This window comes from Urocitellus parryii, chromosome 8 (assembly GCF_045843805.1).
Source record: "Urocitellus parryii isolate mUroPar1 chromosome 8, mUroPar1.hap1, whole genome shotgun sequence".
Classification (NCBI taxonomy): domain Eukaryota; kingdom Metazoa; phylum Chordata; class Mammalia; order Rodentia; family Sciuridae; genus Urocitellus; species Urocitellus parryii.
Genome location: NC_135538.1, coordinates 116,066,968 through 116,089,749, shown reverse-complemented (window position 1 = coordinate 116,089,749; position 22,782 = coordinate 116,066,968). Strand labels below are relative to the sequence as shown.

General features: G+C 62.7%; 1 protein-coding gene across 2 annotated transcripts in view; it reads right to left on the bottom strand.

Moving 5' to 3' along the window:
• The window catches only part of Grm4 (glutamate metabotropic receptor 4), a 90,117-nt gene that overhangs the window by 48,855 nt on the left and 18,480 nt on the right, over nucleotides 1-22,782 (bottom strand). For both annotated transcript variants that reach the window (XM_026383604.2, XM_026383605.2), the window contains exon 2: nucleotides 6,268-6,484. In XM_026383604.2, coding sequence (XP_026239389.1) covers nucleotides 6,268-6,484 — 217 coding nt within the window. The remainder of the gene's footprint in view (nucleotides 1-6,267; nucleotides 6,485-22,782) is intronic.

The window sequence follows — 22,782 nt, the reverse complement described above, 5'->3', positions numbered from 1 at the left end:
AGCAGGCTGGGCACAGGGGCTGGGAAGGTTGGCAGGCTGGGCACAGGGGCTGGGCAGGTTGGCAGGCTGGGCACAGGGGCTGGGCAGGAGCAGGCTGGGCACAGGGGCTGGGCAGGAGCAGGCTGGGCACAGGGGCTGGGCAGGAGCAGGCTGGGCACAGGGGCTGGGCAGGAGCAGGCTGGGCACAGGGGCTGGGCAGGAGCAGGCTGGGCACAGGGGTGCGGATGTTGTGCACTGACACGTTCCCATCAAGCAGGCACCGCTGAGTGCCAAAAGGTTTCCGAATGCAGGGCTGGCCTCAGCGAAGCCCCCAGCCCCACCACCTGGTGCGCCTGTCCTGGGGTCACCAGCACAGGCCAGGCCCCTCGCCAGGTCCCCGCTGCCCTACTCCTTCCTACCTCCAGGCCCTTGCTCAGGCTGTCCCCCTGCCTGGCCCGCCGTCTCCTCCTCTGCCTGTCCAGGAGCCCTCGCCCAGCCCTGCACAGCCCCCATGCCAGCCGGGCAGCCCAGGACAGCGCTCACCCACTCTAACAGGGAATGTCACATCCTGCCACCCACTGGGGCCGGCTCTCCTGAGCACTGCTGTGCTCACATGTCCCCTGAGGAGCCCTGAGAGTAGGGCCCTCAGCTGTGTCCTCTGACACAGGGGCTGGGCACCCCACAGGAGGTGCCACACAAACCCACGAAGCCAGGCTGCTGGGAGCTAGTGTCATGGAGGGCATCTCCTCCTCCTCTTCCCCAGGACAGGCGGAGCCTCAGGACAAAGCGTCCAGTGTGGCACAGAAGCGGAAATGCGAGGACGTGCACCCCATGTTTCAAAACAAGAGAACCCTGACCCAGCCTCTGGCGGGCCAGAGGCCCCCCTCCCTGCCCACCACTGCTGGGAGAGGATTTCTGTCCTTGATGAGTCAGTAGAGGCTGGGGGACAGCCGGAGAGCCCAGCAGGGGAGGAGGCTGGGGTCCAGGACAGAGCCTGAGCCCCGGTTTGTCCTTCTGTGGTCTGGGACAGCCACCTCTCAAGCCCAGGGAGGGAGGAGGGCCTCAGAAGTAAGTGGTGGGGGCTAGATTCTGTGATCAGCCATCAACAATTATTGAGCAACTACTACGTGCCAGGGGCTGGGCTAGATGCTGGGGGTGCAGCAGGGAACAAAACAGGCAGACTCTGCCCTTACGGGCCGTAAACAGATAAACAAAAAGTTATTAGTTTAGTGATATAAAGAAAAGTGGGGTACGGTACAGGGTGGAGAGTCGCGGGGTAAGGAGAGGCGGTTTATGCAGGGTGCTCAGAGGCCAAGGGCGAAGGGGACTGGACGCTCTAAGGACGTGGGCCACGTGGATGAGCAGGGAGAGACCAGGCAAAGGCCCTGGGGCTAGCTTGCACCTGGCACCACAGCAGCAGGACGGAGGCTGGTGTGGCCAGAGCAGTCGAGGCAGCAGGAAGGGGAGAGGGTGCTCTGAGCGCCCACCCTAGGGGCTTCTGGGTCTAGGGGCACCTAGAGGCTCCCCCAAAACACAAATAGCCCCTCTGGGTGGCTCGGCTCTTCCCAGTGGCCCAGCTCCCCCCTCACCCAGGAGCCTCAGCAGGTGGTGCCCATCCCAGCAGGAAGCCAGGGCCAGAAGCCCCCCAGCCCAGCTCTGAGCCTCCCAGCAGGGCCGCAGCCATCGCGGCTGCTCCGCTGACAGAGGCCATCGGAATGCCAGCCTGCCGCCCCGCCTGCCGCCCAGCCCCGGGCGCCGGAGCTGGAGGTCAGAGCAGCAGCCTGACTCACCAGCGTCTCGGAATACCAATGGGGGACTCGGGGACACCGGGAGGCGAGGCTCCAGAACCTGTGCTGTGCCCGGGACAGAATGTCCTCCCAAGAGGCCTGAGCCTGCTCCCTCCGCCCGCCCAGACGGGCCACCTCAGCCCCCAGGAGCACAGCGTGAACGTGCCTGGGAGCACTGGATCCACCCACCCGATTAGGCCAGAGCCCAACTCCCAGGGGACCCTATGGAGAATGTCACCTGTGTCCTTGTCACATGCACCCAAGGTGGGACAGCTCGTTGGCTAGGGAGACCCTCAGCTAGATCAGGATCCTGTCCCTCTGCCTTCCGTGTGGCTCTGAGCCTCGCTCTGGCCTCTGCGGTGGGGCCACCTGAGGGCTTGAGAGTGGACGCCGTGAAGCAGGTCCTGGGGCACAGCCTCCCGCCACCCACAGGCGCCGGGCTCTGGCACGCAGGCTCCCTGAGCCCTGGGGCTCCTCACTGTGGAGTGGGGGCGCTGGTGCGGGTCAACTGAGGCCCACAGCAGGGCCCAGGATGCAGAGGGCTGAGGAGCCGCAGGCGTTCGTGCTCCTGTCCCCAGGGTGCCCAGAAAGGGGCCTCGGGGACCCGGCCACCTCTGCACGGGCCTCTCCACCTGTCTCTCCTCCGCCTGCGACTCACAGGCTGTATCTGGGGAGCCCAGGCCACTCTGCGCCTCTCACCCCAGCCCTGGCCGGGCCCTCACCTCTGCCTGCAGCCCCTCCCCAGGGGCTGAAGCCCACCCCGGGGAGACACGGGGGAGGTGCACCAGACCCTCACGCCACCCCCGCAGGCACACACGGCTGTGCCCACCGATGCCATGGAGGCAGCCCCCAGTCACATGTCCAAAATTCACACATGGACACCGTCCCCAATACGCCCACACATGCCCCGCCCTGCCCAACCGTGGAGTTAGGGGCTCTGCCCCCCCCCCGACCTCCCCCACCCCCACCCCCCGCTTTCCAGTAAGGACCAGCTCTGCCCGACTCCTGTGGCTCTGTCCCCACCCCTGGCCATGTGTGCTTCCCTGGTAAGAGCACCGCCTGGCCCCCTCGGGAGCCCCCTACCCCATGCCACCCCCTTGGTTCCAGCAGTGGCCAGGTACCAGGGCAGGCGGGGACCCAGGGAGTCGGACCCTGAAAACAAGCTCCAGGGCTCACCCCTGAGTCCCCATCAGCAGGTGCCCAGTGCTCATCTCTTTAAAACTGAGCTCAGAGAGGCTAAGTGACTTCCTCAGGAGCACACAGCCAATAAGTAGCTGCCCTGGAGCCCAGGCCTGTCCTTAGCAGCCTGAACCTCACACAGAGCGGCCTCTGTGATACAAGGTAGGAAGGCAGAGTGAGGTCAAGGGCCTGGTCTGACGGCCTGGCTCAAAGCCTTCACTGCGCTCTGAGCCTTTGTTTGCCCATCTATAAAATGGAGATAAATACACAGGGTGCGGGGGCTGTCAACAGGATTCACAGCACTGAGCCATCCCAGGGGCCATCGGGGAACTCCCCTTGCAAAGGACAAAGCTAGGTTCCTGTTCCAAATCCCCCATACCCTGGCTGTGTGACCTTGGGAAAACCACTTGCCCTCTCCGGCCTGTTTCCTCGCCTATGAGATGATCATAAATACACTCCTCTGAGACACCCAGAGCCCAGCCCAGGCTAGAGCCTGGACTTGCCCGCCACCACTCTGATGTGCCATGCCAGCCCTTGAACGTGCCCTCCCTGTCTCCCCTCCCCTCCCCGTGTTCCTCTGAACAACTCACAGATGATTTATACTTCAGAGGACGAATCAATACCATATGCGGCCAAAGACATCTTTAATCTTTTGCAGGGATTAGGCTACAAGGTGCAGCGGCCTCTTTCTACCAGCCGCTCAATTCTGATTTCAATTTGGCCAGCCGGAGCGCCGCTTTCTCTCCTTTTCTTTTCACCCACCCAAAGACATTCTTCCAAATCAGATTTCGTTTAGCAGGTGGAGTCGGGGGACCTGGATGCCCATCCACGGGGCCAGGCTCAGCTGGGCTCCAGGATGGACTCACCCTGGCACAGGGAGCAGCAGGAGGGTCTGAGGACACGGGAGGCCCAGCCAGGTGGGGAAACAGGCCCTCGGCAAGGTGGGAGTATCCCCAGGGGCAGAGGTGCTGGAGGGGCCCCAGGACAGGAGGGCCTACGTTGGGGCTGGCACTGTAGCTTGAGCTCTTGTTTATCTCGAATGCTGGGTCCTTTGTAAAACTCTTGAAGGCTTTAGTTTTTCTAACTCCCCAGCATCTGATTAGATGCTTATAAAAGATTCAAACAGCAGCTAGGTGAGGTGGCCACACCTGGAATTCCCGCAACTCAGAGGCTGAGGGAGGAGGATCACGAGTTCAAGGCCAGCCTCAACAACTTAACACGTTCCTAAGCAACTTAGAGAGACCCTATCTTGAAATAAAAAAGGCTGGGGAGGTGGCTCCGTGACAAAGCACCCTGGGCCAAAGCTTCCCAATTCCCAGCATAAAAAGAAAGAAAAAAGCAGAGCAGTCTCACCGTTAGCCACACGATGCCCAGACCCGGACCCTGCCGTGGCTCTCCACCCTGGAAGGTGTGTGTCCCTGTCACGCCCCAGCACTCACTCCCAACCTGGTCCACATGGGTCTCAGCAAGAGGGACAGCGGAGGGAGAAGAGGGGCAGACAAGGATACAAAACCACGTGAGCGGGCTGGGGATGTGGCTCAAGCGGTAGCGCGCTCGCCTGGCATGCGTGCGGCCCGGGTTCGATCCTCAGCACCACATACCAACAAAGATGTTGTGTCCGCCGATAAAATAAAAAATAAATAAATAAATATTAAAATTCTCTCTCTCTCACTCTCTTTAAAAAAAAAAAAAAAAAACCACGTGAGCCCTCCGGCCCCGTGGCCAGGGTCAAATCCCTCTTTGCCTCTCATGTGCCGAGTGACTTGGTGCCAGTTATCAGGTGGCTTCTCTGTGCCCCAGCTCTTCCTCTGCTGCCCAGTGGGTGAGCAGTGCCTACCTTGAAGGACCATCCAGGACAGCGGTGCTGGGCCTATGGGCGGGGGCAGGCTATGTGAGTCCTGGGCGACCTCTAGGTCTCCTGGGCCAAGGACGGAACACAGCCAACCCCTGAGGCTCTGGGCCCTCTGTCCTCGCACATGATACCTGTGTCTCTAAATCCTGCAGAGGTTGTCCCTTAAACAGAGAAGGCAGTGGGCTCCTTAGGGGAAGAATTCAAGCTATGGGAGGGGAGGGGCCTGTACAGAGCGGTGGCCACAGGGAGGTGCAGAACCGGATCCCAGTAGCCGAGGAAAGGACAGGGACCGGGCGTGAGGGCTGTGGCTCCACCAGGGTGCTGACCACCAGTCCTCTTGGAGGTGGGAGGGGGTCCAGTGCCTTGTGTCCCTCTGCCTGCGCGGGGTGGGAGAGGCCCAGAGCAGGGTGGGCGTGGCCTGGAGCCCGGTGGGTGGGGCCTGGAGCCGGGTGGGCGTGGCCTGGAGCCCTCCTGGCCATCCCTCGGAGCTTCCCCGCTCCTCGCACCAGGTCGCAGGCACCCAAGCAAACCTCAGCCATGCAATTAAAGGGGCTTATCGGAGATTTATAGCAGGATTATGCCCGCAGGGTGTAGCCAGTGCCAGCCTCCAGACACTTAGGAAAAGCAATTAGAGTCCTGGGCGGCGCACGTATCAATGCACAGATACCAGCACCAAGGTCAAGAGCGCCAGAAGCTATTTAGAGACAGGCCTAGGGAGAGGCCAGCAGGGGCCGGAGCACCCTCTCTTAGGGACCTGGGCTGCCAGGAAGGGACTATCCCCCTGGGGACAGCCTCTAGGAGCCAGCGTCCTGCCCTTGGCTGTCCTGACACAGGGGTCTGCCTGCCACCCCTGCCCCACAGGCGGCCCCCCTCAGTGCCCTACTCAGCTCAGGGTCGGTCAGGGTCCAGGCTGGGGCCCCCCCAAGGTGTCACCCTTGTTATCTCAGCCGCTGACCTACGCTGGGGCTTCCTGACAGCTTTGTCACAGCATGTGAGGACAGCAGTTTAGGTGACGCATTGAGCTCAGTGGGAAGGTGATGCAAAGCACCTGCCAGAGCTCCTCACCCGAGGGACACCACTGTCACCCAGGCCCGAGCCAGCACAGCACTGCAACAAGGCAGCTCAGCTTTAGGTCTCCAAACTCCCCGCCCTTCTGACAGGGGCCACCAGTTTTGGGTCCCCGGTACCTGATTAAGCCAGGCCCTCCATGCCTACCTGCCCCTTCCTGTCCTTGGCCTGTGAGGACAGCTGCTGTCCCACCGTCCACACCAGGAATGCACCGCCCTTCACTAGCACAGCCATGTCTGCAGAAGGCGTCACCTCACCGACGAGTCGCCCGTCAGGGAGCCCCCCAAACCCAGGCACTCAGGAGACGGAGGCACTGGGGGAGCGGCCGGGGTGGGGGGAGAGGGCAGGGATCACACCAGGGCCACACGGTGCCACGATCCCACGCCCCTGCACGTGACTCACCGTCCTCTCGGGACTTCTGGATGAAGGCCTCCACTCCGCTCTCGCCGTAGCTGCCCTCCGAGGCCAGCGTGGACACGTAGTTCCACTTGAGGGCGCGGACGATGTCCACCATGGCCTGGGCCTGGTAGGTGTCCGAGGGCACCACGCGGGAGAAGAAGTCGTAGCGGCTGTTGTCACTCAGGTCGGGGGCTGTGGAGGCGTAGCTGATCTGGGGGATCTGGGGGCGAGAGGGACTGCTGACGAGGGCGCTGGCACCTCCCTCCCGTCCCCACAGCCTGGGACCCGCGCCGCCCTCGCCCACAGGCACTGCCTTCTCTCACCCAGGAGGGGACCCCGCTCCACAGAGGAGGGGACAGGCCCAGAGAGGTGGTGACAGTGCTCTATCAGCCCAGCCTCCGGCTCCAGCCAGGTCCCCCGGCTGTGGGCTCCTGCGTGTCTCCTGGGATCCTGTCCACCCCATGTGGGAGGGGGACTTGCCCACAACAGCACCAAAACCACCTTCCCCAGGAAGCCCTCCCAGCCGGCCTCCCTGGTCGGGTGTGTGTGGGATGTCGGCCCACACACCCGACCCAGGGATGTGCCCGGGGGGTGACATGATTTAGCCTTCAGTTACGGGTGGGGATGTGAGTCCCAGGGCCCTAAGGGGTCATTTGCTCCATCCCCTGTCCCCAGGCAGCCTCTCTGGTCACCACCCACAGTCCGTCCCCACAGCTCTCTCTGGGCCCAGGTTCCAGCTGCCCCTGAGCCCCGCAGAAGGAAGGAAGCCCAGGTGGCCAGGGCAGGGGGACTCCAAGAAGTCCTCTCCCCACAGCCTGGACGCAGGGCCCAGGAGGGCAAAGGGCGGACGCAGCCCTCCCAGCCACAGAGCACCCTCCTGCCCACCCCCCCCCAGGCAGGGGTGAGACTCAGGCCCCTGAAGTGGCCCTTTCCTCTCATAGTTGTGGCCAATATCCCCCAAGACACAGAAGGGGCGTGTGGACCACCCTCTTCTGCCACCTCATCCCGCCACCTTCCATTGCCCTGTGACCCAGAGGCCCCGCCCACTGGTCCCAGGGCCGGTCAGCACCCTGGGCCTCCATTCCCGCCCCCGCCCACGTCAGTGCTCAGGATTCCTGTGCCCTCTGCCCTGCCCTCAGTGTCCAGGTGACGGGTGGAGGGAGTGGCCACACTGATCTGTGCTGCTATTGAAGCTAAGGTCCCACCCCCTAAGAAGTCACTAAGATCCAGCAGAACTTTGGGTCCTGGGAACCCCAGAGCAGAGGAATGTTCCGGGGTAAGAGGATTGGGGGAGCATCCTGGACTAGTGGTTGCCCACCTGGCCAATGCCTGGGGTGTCCCTGTCCCCAGGCACCACCTCCCAGATCCAGACAGCTCCCCTCCCTCCGGGTGGAGGCAGAGGCTTTGCTGACCTAGGATCCCCTGCCGAGATCCAGCCATTCCACCTCATTCACTTCGACAGAGACTTTCCTGAGCACCTACTATGTCCTAAGTGCTGGGCACAGCAATGACCAAAACACTCACAGAGCTTCCATCCTGGAGGGAGGGCGACACAGCCAGCCCTCACCCCAGCGATGAGGCCCCTTAAGGGCACAGAGGACAGGGCAGCTGGTGTGCAAGAAGCCAGGGGAGGTGACGGGCTGAGCCGAGCCAGCCCCAGGAAGGCTGAGGAAGGCGATCATGTCAGGGAGTGGCAGGGGCTGGGGACAGCTGGGTGGTGGGCAGCAGAGGGAGAGGCTGGGGCAGCTGCAGCGAAGCAGGAAGAGGAGCGTCAACACACAGTCGTTCTAGCTGTCATTAAAAGGGACAGATGGCTAAAGGGAAGATGGACAGGGTCCATCCTGCACTGGGGACACCCATCACCAAAAGGGCCCGGCCCCACAGCCCCCGAGGTGCCCTCCTTGTGGCCCTGCCGGCCCCCACGGCCTCCCCTCACCCTGTCTCCCCTCGCCCTGCCTGGTAGGAAAGGCCTGGATCCCTGGGACCCTCAGTGAGGAAGATGGGGGGTGGGGAGACAGCTGATTGGTTTGGGGGGGTTTTCTGAGCAACTGAGAGTTAACTCCTACGGCCTCTCCCTAGAGCTGTTGTGGTCTATGTGAAACAGTAGGCACAACACTATTCACAGGCACCCTGTGTCAGAGCAAGACTTTGGAAACAACATACATGTTCATCAAGAGGGGATGTTTAAAGGAGTCCTGGCCACACAAGGAAAATTATACAGCTGTGAAAAAAGGAGGAGGCCACTTTCCCTGTGCCACTCTTCAAGGCATGGCAGGGTAAAAACAATGGCAGCAAGAAAGCCAGGTGCTTTATGAGTGGGAGGGAGGAGTCTGTACTCACACTGCCCTGGAACAAAGGCTAGGTGGCCAGGGGAAGATGCCAGGTGGCTGGGTGCAGGGTTGAGTGGACCATGCACCTCACACCCAGTGTCTGTTAGAATGTAGAGCCCCCCACACACACCCCATTCCTGCACAGGATAGGCACGTACATCACCCGGGAGGTGAGCAGCGCACTCAAATAAATGTGAGTACACGGGTCACCTTTTGGACGTCTGTCAGCAGTGCCCAAAAAACACCACCCTCAGCCCCAAGGACACTCTGCGAGGAAACAGCACCCTCTGAGGGGTGAGCTGGGCCAGATACTCAGTGGTGAATGCAGAAGCTGTCCATCGAGAGGGTGAAGGAGGGGTGGCATGGTAGGCTTCTTGGTTCTCGGGGACCCTGCCCCTCCACGCTGCTGGCCCCTGAGGGGAGGGTCATTCCTTGTTGGGGACTGTCCCATGCCCTGCGGGATGTTTAGCAGCATCCTGGGCCTTCACCAGCTTGGTGACAGTGGCAACCTCCCCCCCCCCCCGCTGTGACAACTGATGGCCCTATGACGCCGCGGAGGGGGCAATACTGTCCCCAGTTGAGAGCCACTGTCCCAGAGCTTGTGCTGAAATATTTAGGGATGAGGTGACATGCGGGGACCTGGAATCTGCCTCAAAGGAACCAGGGCAAGGGGCAGGGGAGGGATGGACAAGATCCCACCCGGCCAAGGGCTGGCCGTGCCCGGTGACGGGAGCGAGGGGCTGGTGGCTCTGCTGAAGTGTCTTTCTGTATGTACACCGAGTGCTGCTGGAGCCCAGCGCCCCAGCTCTGAGTCACAACCCCAGCCCCTCTACTCTGAGAGGGTGTCTCGCCGGGTCGCCCAGGATGGCCTCAGTCGCGTGATCCTGCTGCCTGGGCCTCCAGAGTCACTGGGATCACCCGAGTGTGCCCTGAAGAAACGTCCATCTTCTAAACAAAACTTTGTAAATGAAATCAAACAAAATCAATGCACCCCTGGGCCGCCCCTCCCCACAGAAACGCCCTGAAGGAGGAGCTGAAGCTGGAGAGGAGGTGGAGACCGAGGAGGCCAGACGCCCCACCCAGCCTCTTCCGCAGGCGCCCTGCCAGGCCACGGCAGAGCGTTGACTTTCTCACTTGACCACTGACCTATCTGCCCGGTCCTCAGCGAGGAGTGACAATCACACACCTAGGTCTCCACCGGCCTCCTGATGAAGCCTGTCCCACTTCTGAGGTGCTCCGCCAACGAGGGCTGGGGACATGGAGGGGCGGGAGGCCCACTCAGGCGTCGGGACTGGACCCAGGTCTCAAGGATCAGCCCTATCCCAACAAGGCTGCTGCTTCTCACTCACCCCACATTCCTCCTTCCCAGCCACCTCCCTCTTCTGGTCAAGCTGCCCGCGGCTCCCAGCATCCACAGTGGACAGCTGGATGCCTCTGGGTCCAGCCTCTGTCCATGGCTTCAGACCCAGACTCACACTCAGAGGGGCCCCAGATGGACTGCCCGCTGCCCGTGCCCCATTCCCTCACAGGACGGGAGCCCAGCGTGGGGTCCTGCAGGTCTGCTGTCGGCCTGCGGGAAGACGGGGCTCTGAGCCGCCCCAGCCACACCTGAGCTCCTGCCCCGCAGCCTCCCCATTCCCTGGGGAGGCGGTTTCAAGCCAAGATGGGAACTAAACCACTGGGGTTCACACCCGGCCCCTCCACTCGCCAGGAGGGAAAACAGGTGAGTGACCTCCCTCCCAGGCCTCCGCCTCTCCAGCTGTGAGATGGGAATGAATCAGGAGCCGTGGCCTGAGGCCATGAGGGTCACCCGGGTCACCCGGGAACTCCCGAGCTGCTTCCTGCACAGAGGCAGGCCGTGGCTCCGGGGTGATGCCCCACCAGCCCCTGGGCCGTCCTCCGGCCTCTCTTGGGCCTCTTTCCTCCCAGGACCTGCCCTCTCCGCCTGCCCTCCCAGCCCAGTCTCTGTCACCATCATGGGGACATCCTGGGAGAATCTCCAGGGCTCCCTCCCCACACTCTGCCAGCCTGGAGTGGGGTGGGGACAGGATTGCCTTAGGGTCACTGTGCCCCCTCTGTGGGTCTGGAGCGAGCAGGTGACTGGGACATGCTGGCCCGTATGGGGCACCGCCACGCCCTGCACTCAGCGGCCAGGCTGGGGACGCCCCGTCTGCACTCTGCTCAGGAACCTCCCCAGCTCTCACGACAGCAGCACCAGAGGGCGAGGGCAGAGCCCCCCCAGGCCAGCGGCTCCTCCCCCAGCCCCACAGTGAGCACCTACTGTGTGCTGCTTGCTGTTCTGGTCACCGAGAGCCCCTCGTGGGGCAAGAGCCCAGCAGCACCCGTCCACCACGGGCACATGTTCCTCTCTCCTCTCCGACCGTCATCCTCCACCCCTGAGCCCATGACCTCAGCTCCCCACGCTCCAGACCCAGCTCCGGAGCTGCCACCTCCAGGCAGTCCACCCGGGGCCCTGCCCTCAGCCTCCCACAGCACCAAGTGCCCCTGCCCCAGGGGACCCGAGGCGCGGCCCACAGTGTTACAGTTCTTGGCCATTTGTTGATCCGACAGGACTTCTGAGCTCCCTTTTGTGCTGGGCAGGGCCACACTGGGAGATGCAGAGGTGAACTGACTCGGCCCACCCCCACTGCATCCTGGGAGATGCCACACTGGGAGCTGGAAGTGCTTGTGCAAAAAGTGCCCTGTGGAGCCGGGCACGGGGGTGCACGCCTGCGATGCCAGCGGCTCAGGAGGCTGAGGAAGGAGGATCTCGAGTTCAAGGCCAACCTCAGCCATAGTGAGGCCCTAAGCAACCCAGGGAGGCCCTGTCTCTGAACCAAATACAAAACAGGGTTGGGGATGGGGCTCGGTGGTCGAGTGCCCTGAGTTCAATCCCCAGGATCCCCCCAAAAAATGTGCCCTGTGGGCTGGGACCCTGAGGAGGGAGGTCGGATGCCAAGTGACTTACGTGGGGCGGGGTGACAGGGGACAGGAGGAGGGCGTGTGTATCAACCTCCCTCCCCTCTCTCCCCCTCTTGTCTGGAGTGACAGGAGGTCCCTGCACGTGGGGGGACAGACGCTGCTTTCAGCCTTGGGCACAGTGAAGGTGGGTTCCCAGTGCATCCGTGTGCGCGTGTGCATGAGCACAAGCCGCAGCGTGCGCCCCGAGCGCCTGAGTGCCCGGCACGTTCGCTCCTTCCTTCTACGATCGTCCCCGGCACCGCCGGCCCGCCAGGCGTAGTTCAGAGGGCAGCTGGCCCCGTGGGCGCCTGTCCACCAGGGCTCCAGCCCAGACGCAGCCCAGGGGTGGAAATAGGAGATGCTGAGGTTTGGGTGGGAATTTGGTGCCAGGAGAAAATAATGACGTAAGGAGGAGCAGGGGAGGGGGAGGGATCAGGAAGGCCCCACTGACGGGTGACACTGGAACCAAGATCCCAGGAGAGGGAGGGCAGGAGCCACGTGGGTATTTGAGGGGATTCCGGGCACAGGGGATAGCCCGTGCCAAGGCCCGCACGTGTGCACACCGTGGATGCACACACGTGTGCTTAGGATCAGATCTGTTCTCAGGCTGCCCGGGCCTGGCCAGCAGCCCCCCCCCCTCGTCCTGAGCAAGTGACCAGGACAGACGCACAAGCAGAGCCAGCTCAGGCTCTGGTCAGTGGTTCCCAGAGCAGCAGAATCTGAGGCCCCTCGAGAGCAGCTAGTCCATACCCACACCCGGCACAGGAGGGTCCAGGACAGAGCCCCAGAGCCCACCCAGGGCACAGTCCCCTGGTCTCTGAAGCTGGGGCTCTAGCCCAAAGCGTCCAGAGCAGTAAGGGTCAAAACCTCACCCTGACCCCCCCAAGGGCCCAGAGCCAAGTGACCCGACACCCAGGGCCACTGCCTTGTGGACAGTCCAGGGGCCATCTGCCAGGAACCACGCTGTTCTTCCCGTGAGCCTGAGCGTGAAGGCGCCTCCCCTCCCCCTCCCCGGTGCTTGGCACATAATTAAGCCTCCAGCGCACTCCGGAGCCAGCGCGGGTTGCCGCCCCGTCTTGCTGTTCACCTGTACAACCAGAAGCAAGTGGGCGACCTTTCTGGGCCCCGGTTCCCTCCCCTGTGAGGTTATCACAGGAACAGAGGCTGCGCTGTGGAGTACGCCAGCAGGGCTCAGAGCCTGGCACCTGGGGACCCTCGGCAAATGCCAGACCTTCAGGTTACAGAGGGAGGCAGGGCTAGGCCCCTAGTGCCCATTTCGTAGATGAGGAGACTGAGGCTCAGAGAGACGGTAGAGCTGAGCATCCCAACCCAGAGAAGCAGAACCAAGGTGCTCCGTGGTGGAGCGCCTGCCTGGCACGGGCGGGGCCCCGGGTTCCGTCCCCAGCAAGGCCAAATCAAAGACAAGCTGCTGGCCGGCCTGTCCACCCGCCCCGGCCTGGCCCAGCTCCGCCACCACCGCTGCCTGCATTCCTCTGCTGCCCAAAGGCCAGGCCAGGGAGCCACAGAATGAGGCCACCACCCCGAGTCACCAGCCCAGCCCAGCCCGCCCAGGACCCAAGCTGGCTTTGGAACCCCATCCCCGAGGCCGCAGCCCCTCTCTGAGGAGCCGGGGACCCTGCCTGGGCTGGCTCTGGCCTGGGTGGCTGCCCACGGCCACCCGCCTGATCCCGGCTCTCAGCAAAGCTATTTTCTTCACAGATGAAAGGCAGCGACTTTCAGGTACATGAAAGCCACGGCGGCTGGACGCGGGTTCAGAGCGGCCAGGGGAGGGCCAGCTCCCGGCGCCCTCGGCCCGTGGCACCCACAGCCCCCACCCCGGGGCTTCAGTGCCAGACCCGGGCCCAGAGGGGCTCTGCAGCCCCCGCTGCCCCTCCTGCCGCCACCCGGGCCACCCCCCTAAACCCCAGCAGGGTGGCCTGTCCCCTCCTGCCTGCCCAGAGGAGCCCTGGCGCCCCTGGGGCTCTGAGCACAGACTTAAATAACTTCAGAGAGCCGACCCGCGGGGGGCCAGACCCTGTGCTGCCAGGGGAGAGGGAGGGCCCCGGGACACGAGGGGCAGTGGGGGACGGCCGGGAGCCAGGCTGGCTGCCAACACAGGCCCCACCTGGGGACCAGGCCCTGCCAAGGAAGACCCTGGGAGACTAGGGGGATCGAGCCGGGCACAGGTGGCAGGACCAGCCCTTGGCCTTCGGTGGGGACCGTCTGGAGGGACAAACCTGGCAGCCCCGGGCGGGGGGGCTCGGGGCACAGTAGAGACAGAGCAGGCTCTGGGGGAGACGGGCGGCTCAGGAGGTGACGCGGGGAGACTCACAGCACGGGGACCTTCATATGTGGGACGGTCTAAGATGACCCCGGTGTGGACCGTGGCCACAGGGCAGGGAAACAGGCCTGAGGAGGGGTCCAGGAGGAGGCACAGGCAGGATGGGGGACGGGGGTCCCAGGGTGCGTCTGAGGTGGAGGGTGTGAGGCGTCTGGAGGGACGGGAGCCAGAGGACCACAGCTGGCGGGAACAGGGACAGTGGGGGAAGGGGGCCACAGTGACTCGGGGGCTGTGGTGGCTGAGGGGCGAGCACAGGTGACACTTCCCAGGGAAACTCCGGACGGGGGAGGAGAAGAGGCAGCGGGGACGGAGCTGGGGCACTCCCGGGGGAGGACTGGGTGCTGGGCCCTGGGGGGCAGCAGAGGGGCCACGGAGGGGTCCTCAGAGTGGGTGCCCCTGAGGAGGGGGCCAGGCATGGCAGCGAGGGACGAGCAGGCCCCCAGGATCATGGCACGTCGTGGACAGCAGGGAGGGCTGGCCGTGTAGACAGGCCTGTCCCAAAGCTTGATCCTCTGACTCCCCCTTGAGGGCCAAGGGCTCCAGGTGGTGTGATGAGGACACCACGGGGCCGAGGGGGCCAGGGCACTGGGAAGGGCAGCCCCAGAGAGAGACGGACACAGCAGAGAGCGTGCAGGGGACAGCAGAGGGCAGCAGGTCCACCCTGCACCGACCAAGCCATCTCCGACAGGGACTCTGGGGCTCAAGCAAGAGTGACACACACGATGTGGGACCACCCAAGGGGGTCTCGTGCTCATGAATCACAGAAAGTGGGTTCCAGGCCCGGGGGACGGGGCACCTGGGCAGAGGGGTGGACTGGCACTCCTGGTGGCCTCGGGGAAGGACAGGACAGGCCCCAGATGAGGAAATCTCCCAGGGCGCCCCCAGGGCCAGTCACTGGGGCCTTTCCCCTCCCCTCCCCCACACCCGCTGGCGCCAGCTGAGGGGCACCAGCCACCTTCCCAAAGTCCCCGGGCATTCGCACCAGACCAGCCTGGGTGGCGCGCTCGGGACTCAGCCCATCGTGAGTCAGAGCTTAGCACTCTGCTCTATGGACATCGACCAGCTGAGGACCCCAGCCGAGTCTCTGGCCACTCTGGGTCTGGCACATGCCCCACCTGGCCCTGGGCTGGCAACCATGAGCCAGCGTCATCATACAGGCCGCCCAGGCCCACCCAAGCAACTCTGCTCCGGCCTTCTTGCTGGGAGCCTGGTGCTGTCACCTCCCCAGGGCACGGAGCCTTCCCTGTCCTGCTTTTCCCCAGGTCGGTCGAGAAGCTGGGCCTCCACTCAGCCTGGTCCCAGAGGGGACCCTGGCCCTCCTCTGCCCCTGTAACCAGTGTCCCTTCTCTCACCCCAGGCCTGCAGCGTGACCACTGTGGCCAAGAGCACACACCAGTGCCAGACTGCAGACACATCACAGGAGACAATACAGGGTGCCACAAGACCCCTGTGATCCCTTCACCTCGGCTGCTCCCGCGGCTGCCAATCCGCTGAGCACACTCTCAGCAAACTCCCATGCTGCTCAGTACCCTATCAACCATTCATGGACTCGCTCAGTAATGGCTTATTGAGCACCTACTGTGGGCTTCGCCCTATCTGAGGCACAGGGGTGAGCACAGAGCCAAACCCCTGTCTTCGTGGAGCTGATTCTAAGAGAGACCATCAATAAGAACTGAACACACACCACAGATGATGAGCGCTGGGGAGTCGAGGCAGCGGCCGAGCACTTCCAGCCCCGCCTTCCTGGCACACGTGAGCCACACTACAACTCTCTGCCCCTTGTGGTCTTCCAGGGCCACATGAGTCCTCGTCAGAGAGCTGGGAGCAGAAAATGCATGTCATTTCTGAGCTAGAACGTTCATTTGCAGGTGCAAGACCCTGCAGGGCCCACATTCTTCCTGCTACTGTCACCAGCAAGGTTCAAACCCAACCTGCGTCCCTGAGGAAACAAGGACAGAGCACTCAGCCAACCTGGGAAGACGAGTAATGCAGCAAGTACCAAGTTTAGGTTCTGATGAGCCACAGAGGTTTGCAGACTGGTTGTTACAGCAGCATCACCTCACCTGTGCTGACAGATAGAGCCAGAATTTATACACAGCTAATTTATAAACATGATGCTGGAGCTCTGGGACGGCCAGGAATGACTGATCTATCTCCACCGCAGAGCCTGGATGTGTCAGGTTCGTACTCATCATGCCAGAGAGGTTGGGGATGAATCAAACTGAATTAAATTCAGACACACACACACACACACACACACACACACACTTACCACCAGCATCCACATCATAACTTTTCATAAATGCTTCCTATGTGCCAAGAACTATCCTAAGTGACCTTATACACCTTAACACCTCCAATCTTATAATAACCCTATGCAGTAGGTCTCCTTGCTCTCTCCATTTTTCTGAAATTAAAGTACAGAGAGGTTAAGCAACTTGCCTAAGGTCACACAGCTCAGCCAGGATTTGAATCCAAGGGGACTCACTCCAGAGCCCATGATACTAACTTTCATGTGAAACCTCAGTGCCCCCCTTCCGTAGATGGCCCCCACACACACAGGCATGTGTGTGCACGCGCACACACACGCACACACACACACACACACACGAACACAAGTACAAGCTAAGGGGGAGCCTCCAGTGACCAGGGCAGCCCACCCCTCCTGTGGGGCGGATCCTTAGGGTCACAGCAGGGACAGTCAGCCCGACTTCCGCCCCCTGCTCAGGCCCCACCTCCACGCCTGCCTGTCACCTTGGCTGAAGTGGCCCATCTGTCTCCAACCCAAAGGGCTGGGGGCCAAGGACCCGGAGGGGGTGTCTAAATGGCTCTGCTTTGAGCAACAGCTAATTTATAAACATAATTATTAATTTCATGCTTATCGTATGCAAACCTCTGTCTCCCAGACGAGATGAAATTGATTTAATTAGAAATCCCATCACCAAGCCTTTTGAATCCAAGCTTTTAATTAGGATCACGGATCCCACCCCAGGCCTCAAGGGGGCTGGTGGCCCCTGACTTCCCTCTCTGAGGATCCAGGCCTGGCCAGGATGGTGGGCACCTCCAGCACAACCAGCACCCCTCGCTGGGACCCTTCCCTGTCCCCGTCCCTGTCCCATGGCCTCCGAGTCCTAAGTGGCCTTTCTCTTCTCTTGACACCTTTATGGGAAACCGTTTGGGGAGCCTTGGTGTCACCCTGCAGCCAGGGTCCCATTGAGGCAGGCGAGGGACCGCAGCCGCGACCCTCCCCCTCTCAGAATTCAGACCAGCCTGCTCTGGGGAGCCCCCGACGGCGCGGATGCAGTGCCCTTTCCAGCTCACTCAGGTGGTCCATCAAAATGACTGACACTTGACATTTTCACAGCACGTGTCTCAGGCAGGACTTCTGACCCCCTGTCCCCCACGCCCACCTGGCCTCCACCACGCCCGCCAGCCAGCGCCCTGCACTGCAGCTCACCAGGGACCCTCCGCCGCCGGCCTCCACTCGGGCTGACCCCATTCCTGCCCCCCTTGCCCCAGAGATCCACGGCCAGCTCCCTCCTGTCCCCTCTCAGGAGCACCTTCCCTGACCACCCTCGTGAACACCAAGCCCACGTCCTCCCCTGCCCTGTCTCGGCCACCCCTGCTGGACTTCCCCACGGCCACCATCACATCCAACACCCCAGGTCCCCTGGCTCCCTCCCTTTACCATCCACCTCCCTCTGAAACCTCAGCTCGGGGATCGGTGTCACTGGGCCCGGGAAGGATGCTCAGTGAACGGCACCCAGCTGTGGACCAGCGCCCCTGGGCTACTGGGTCCTGGAACAGGCGAGGAAACTGGGCTTCCCAGGGCGCAGAGCTGGACGGATCCTCGCGTGGCCTGAGGCTGTGCCTGGGCGACCCAAAGGGAAGCGGCCACCCCCCAGAACCAGCACCTTAGTGGGCGCACTGAGATCCCCATCCCCCCACCCCCGAGACAGCAGGACCCTCCCTCTGGCATCCCTGCCTCCAGGGGGCCCCAGACAGCAATCCGGGATGTCCCAGGCCCCGCCAGCCCCTCATCAGGAGAAGGAGGGACACCTGGATGAATTTCCAGACCTTTCTGAATGGGGCGGGGCTGCGGGGCTGGGCGCTCACAGTCCCTGAGGCCGCCCACAGCTCGGTCCTCAGCTCACCCTGGTGACACCCTGGGTTTCCTTAGGAGCATGGCTGGAGGGGGGCAGGGAGCCACTCCGTGGGCCAACAGAGGAGCCTCTGCAGGCACAGGGACCGCGGACAGGAGCGGGCGGGGAGCAAACAAGATCCTCAAATCGGCACTTGTCCTATTTCATAAGCGAAATGTAGATCAATACGTTACACTCGCTGCCGCAGCCTCACATGCTGACCCGGCACCTGTCAAGAGTGGAACAGGAAGGGGGGCAGGAGGGGAGGACCACGGGGAGGGGGAGGGGGCAGGAGGGGAGGGCCACTGGGAGGGCAGGGGGGAGGCCCCATGGGGGGGCTGGGGGGCCTCCTGCACCCTCTCCAGGGAGGGCTCCAAGCCAGGATCCCAGAGCTGAGGAGCAGTCACCGTGTGACTCTGGGCAAGTCACTGACCTTTCGGGCCACAGTCTCCTCATCTGTCAAGTGGGCACCAGACTCTGGGCTTTGTCAGGTTCACCATGAGGGTCACACAGGACAGTGGATGTTAAGAAGTGCACCAAGAGGGACGGAGCGGTGACTGTGACCTGGGGTGCAGGCCAGTGCGGTGCCGTTGGTTCCGATGTGTCCCATTATCAATCCTCACCAGGCCCCAGGTGGAGAGCCTTCGCCCCGAATGACAGAGGAGACGCTGCCTCTCAGAGAGCAGAGGACTGTCAGGACCTCCAGACCCACCTGAGAGCCAAGCTGTGGCTGCCCTGTGCACACGCTGCTGGGGGCCAGGCCACGCCCCAATGACCCAGGGAGGGAGCACTGGGGACAGCCCAGGGAGGCCTCAGGACCAGGGCCCAGGCTCAGGACGGGCTGTGCAGGCTGCTGCAGGAGCAGGTAACAGGCAGCTCGGATGTTTGTGGGGATCCCAACAGGGTAGCAGCTGCCGTTTAATGAGCACCTACTGCATGCCCAGCCCTTCACAGGGATCATCTCTTTTATTCCTCATACGGCAGCCTGGGTGCACACGCTACTCATTACCTTCACTTTCCAGACGAGGACACCGAGGACCAGGAAAACAGAAGCAAGATCGCACGGCAAGGGGCAAGGTGGGACTGGAACTTGGGTCTGTCTGCTCCATCGCCTGAGGGCGCCCCTCCATTCCCTGCCTGGCCCCGCCCACATTCACCCCAGCTTCCTGCCCTGTGACCACACCACCCCAACCCCCAGGAAGCAGCCGGGTGGGCCCTCCGGAGTCCTCCCGCTGGCCTTTCCCCAGCACCTTCCTGGGGGATGGGGTCTCTGTGCCTCAGCTCCCACATCTGTTCAGTGGGAGCCGATGACCCCTGCCTGGCGCCCAGGTGAGGACAGAGGGAGGGGCCTCCGCAAGGTGGGACGCACCTGCCAAAGCCTCTTCCAGCCAGGCACCGTGGCACACGCCTGTAGTCCCAGAGTTTAGGAGGCTGAGGCAGGAGGATCACAGATTCAAAGCCAGCCTCAGCAACTCAGCCCACAGGCTGCAAGACGCAGGGGCAGGGGTGGGAGGTGCGGGGGACCGGGCAGCCAAGGCAGCTGTCACTGTGCCTGATGACCATTCACACAAAGAGCGCCAGCCATGTGGGTGTGGCCAGCCCAGAGGAAATCACCCCGCGTCTGCCCAGGGCTCGCCAAGTCCAGTTAATGCGCTGCGCGTGGAATATATTGCGCGGCGTTAATGTAATATGATCTAATGGGACGTGTTAACGTGATCGAGCGCACAAGCCGATAAAAGTCACAGCATTGCTCGCCACAATTTATAGCACGGCCACGGCAGAGCCCGCTGGCCGCCAGGCGGGCTCAGAGGATGTCCCATGGGGGCTCTGGGGGCTTCCACCAGGGAAAGGGGACCTGAGCCCTGGGTGAGGGAGGGAGGTGCAGCCGGGCAGGCCAGGTGGTCCCCTTATGCCAGAGGTGCCACGCTGTGCTCTGGGACTCCCGTCCCCACCAGCCCTGCAGAGCTGATGACCCACGTGGTCCTTCCTACCCCAGGTCCGGGGGCCTCCTCCTCTGGCCCTGCCCCTTCCCGACTGACCCAGCACCCCCAGGGCTCGGTGCCCGCTGCCCTCTGTGATCCCTCCACTGGCTCCCTGGGGCATGGCATGCCACCTGCCGGCCTCACCGGCCACCTACAGCCCAGAGTCTCACCAGGGTGCCCACTTGACAGCCCTCCAGGCCCCACCCAGCAGCCGTCCCCTGGCCTCCTAAGGAGTGTCTTGGACTTTGCAGGTCCAAGGCCGAGTTGCTGAGCCCCGGGTCCTCGGGAAGCCCTGCCCAGCCAGGGAGCTGTCCTTGTCCTTCCAGCTGCCCCAGCCAAAGCGCTGGACACATCCCCGGGCCCTCTTCCTCATATGCCCAAAATCTGATGTATCAGCAAATATTGTTGGCTGTGTTTGGAAAATAGACCAGAATCCAGCCACGACTCACTGACTCGGCCAGAGCCACCCAGGGCCGGCCCCAGCTCCTCTGGCTGGGCTGGTACACAGCTCCTCAGCCTCCTCACTGGCCTCCTGCCTCCTGCACAACCCCCCGACACACACACACACACACACACACACACACACACAGTCATTCCCACAGAGCAGCCAGAGGACCCATCTGAAACCTGAGTTAGATCAGTCTCTGGGCTCCTCGAAGGTTCCCGTCTCATCCAGACTGGAAGTCAAAGTCTGCCAATGGCTCACGAGGCCCTGTATGACCTTCCTGCTGGGGCCCTGACCTCACCTCCTCTACCTTCCCTGCCTCCATGCTGTTCCTCCCAACTGACCAGGCAGGAGCTGGCCCCAGGGCCTTTGCACCAGTGGTTTTCATTGACATAGTCAGTTGATGGTAAAGCCTCCCCATTCGAAGGTCAGTCCAACAAGGACAACATGGATTCTCCGTCCACTGCCATGACCCCAGGACTCAGGACAGTGTCTGGTGCCACAGTCCTCACTGGGAAGGCTCAGCCCGTAAAGATGAATGACAACTGTGGACAGGCGGACCCACACAGCAGGCTGCTTCTGCCCGATTCCCACAGTGGGTTCCCCACGCGATTCTCTTGGGGAAAAGTCTGAGCTTCTGACATTTGAAACCACTGGCCCTGTGCAGGGCGGGCGAGCGAGCACGGACCTGCCCGGCACAGCGGGCCAGCAAGACCAGCCGCGGAGCGGTCCTCCCTCTGTCCGTCCCACCTCCGTGGCCCCGAGCACCCAGCCTGAGGGAGGCACTTCACCTGGAGTCGGGGGAGGAGGAACCGGGGGCTTCTCTCCCTTCCGGGTCACCCCCTGCGCTGCCCTGAGGTTCCAGGAGTCCCCTGGTCTGTCAGTGCCTCAGGAAGGCCAGCAGGGCCACACTCAGGCGGCCCCCACCCTCCTGGGGGGACACTGTGGAAGGCCCATCTCTGCAGAACCAGGGCTCTGGGCCCCCGCAAGGCAGGCGGCACTGTCCCCACCCCATCATGCGTGCCCTGAAGTGTCCCCGGGCATCTGGCACCACAGTAGGCACCGGGTGTCACAGCAGGCAGAAGGTGACAGATCCCTGTCTTCATGGAGCCGAGTCCAGTGAGACAGACGCCTCTAACCGGACGCACACAAGGACACACACATCATCACCACATCCAGGAAGTGTCGGAGCTGCGAGGGCCTGAATAAGGACCCAGATCTGACCAGGGTGGCCAGGAAAGGGACATTGAGCTAACATCTGAGCCATACCCCAGTGAAGAGGGCTCAAAAAGCATCCCAGGAAGAATGGGCAGCTAGTGCAAAGGTCCTGAGGCCAACAGCCCACAGATTCAAGGGACTATAATGCAAAACACAGAGGGGAGGGAGATATAGGGTGAGAGGGGGAGGTACAGAAAATAGACCTCAGGGCAAGACGGGGCCCTGGGAGGACAGTGAGGGTACTGAATAGTCCCAGTAAGAGGTGACAGTGGCCTGGAGCAGGGATATCCACAGAGATGAAGAGAAGCGGGACCCTCCCCACAAGCCCTCTGGCTCCCAGGTGTCTCCTCCCTGGACAACCCTTGGTGAACCCTTGCCAAACTATAAAGTCCTCCGGGGCCAGCTGCCTGTTCCCCTGGGGGCCACCCACCTCTTCAAGATAACCAGGCTCCGAGGGCTCCCCAGCTCCCCGGGACCAGCGCAGAGCAGAAGGCCACCCTGCCTCCCACACCATTGCCGTAGCCTTCCGCAGCTCCCTGGGCTGCCCCACGGGACAGACCCTGAGGCCTGGTCCATCCTTCACTCGTGGCCTGAGCGTGCCAAGACCCCCCTCCCTCTGCACCCCGGGCTCCTCACCTCAGAGTCACAGTGACTCTGACAATCACCAGCGTTTAGTGAGCACCTGCTGTGTGCTGGGCTCTGCTCTCAGGCTGCCCCACCAACAGAGACCGGCCACACACGGGCAGGAGCACCTGGCCCAGCTGACAGGTGAGACCCAAAGACACTCAGGCGGACAATGGCCCTGGTCACAGCCTGGGGCTGGGCTCTGCCAGCCCCACACCGTGCTGCCCCCACAGAGGAAGTAAGGACGGGTCTGAAGCAGCGTGGACCCTGGGGCTGCTCCTGGGGACCTCAGCCCGGACGCCTGCCCCTGGCCCAGAAGGCCCCAGCTTCCCCTGAGGGGGACAGCCGGTCCTGGGGCGGAGGTCTGCGCAGGACCCCTCCTTCTCCCACCTTCTGCAGACACCTCCAGACGTTCCTGTGGCTCGGTGGTCACAGTCCATCTGTGTGCCAGAGACTGGGACGTGGGGAGGGACAG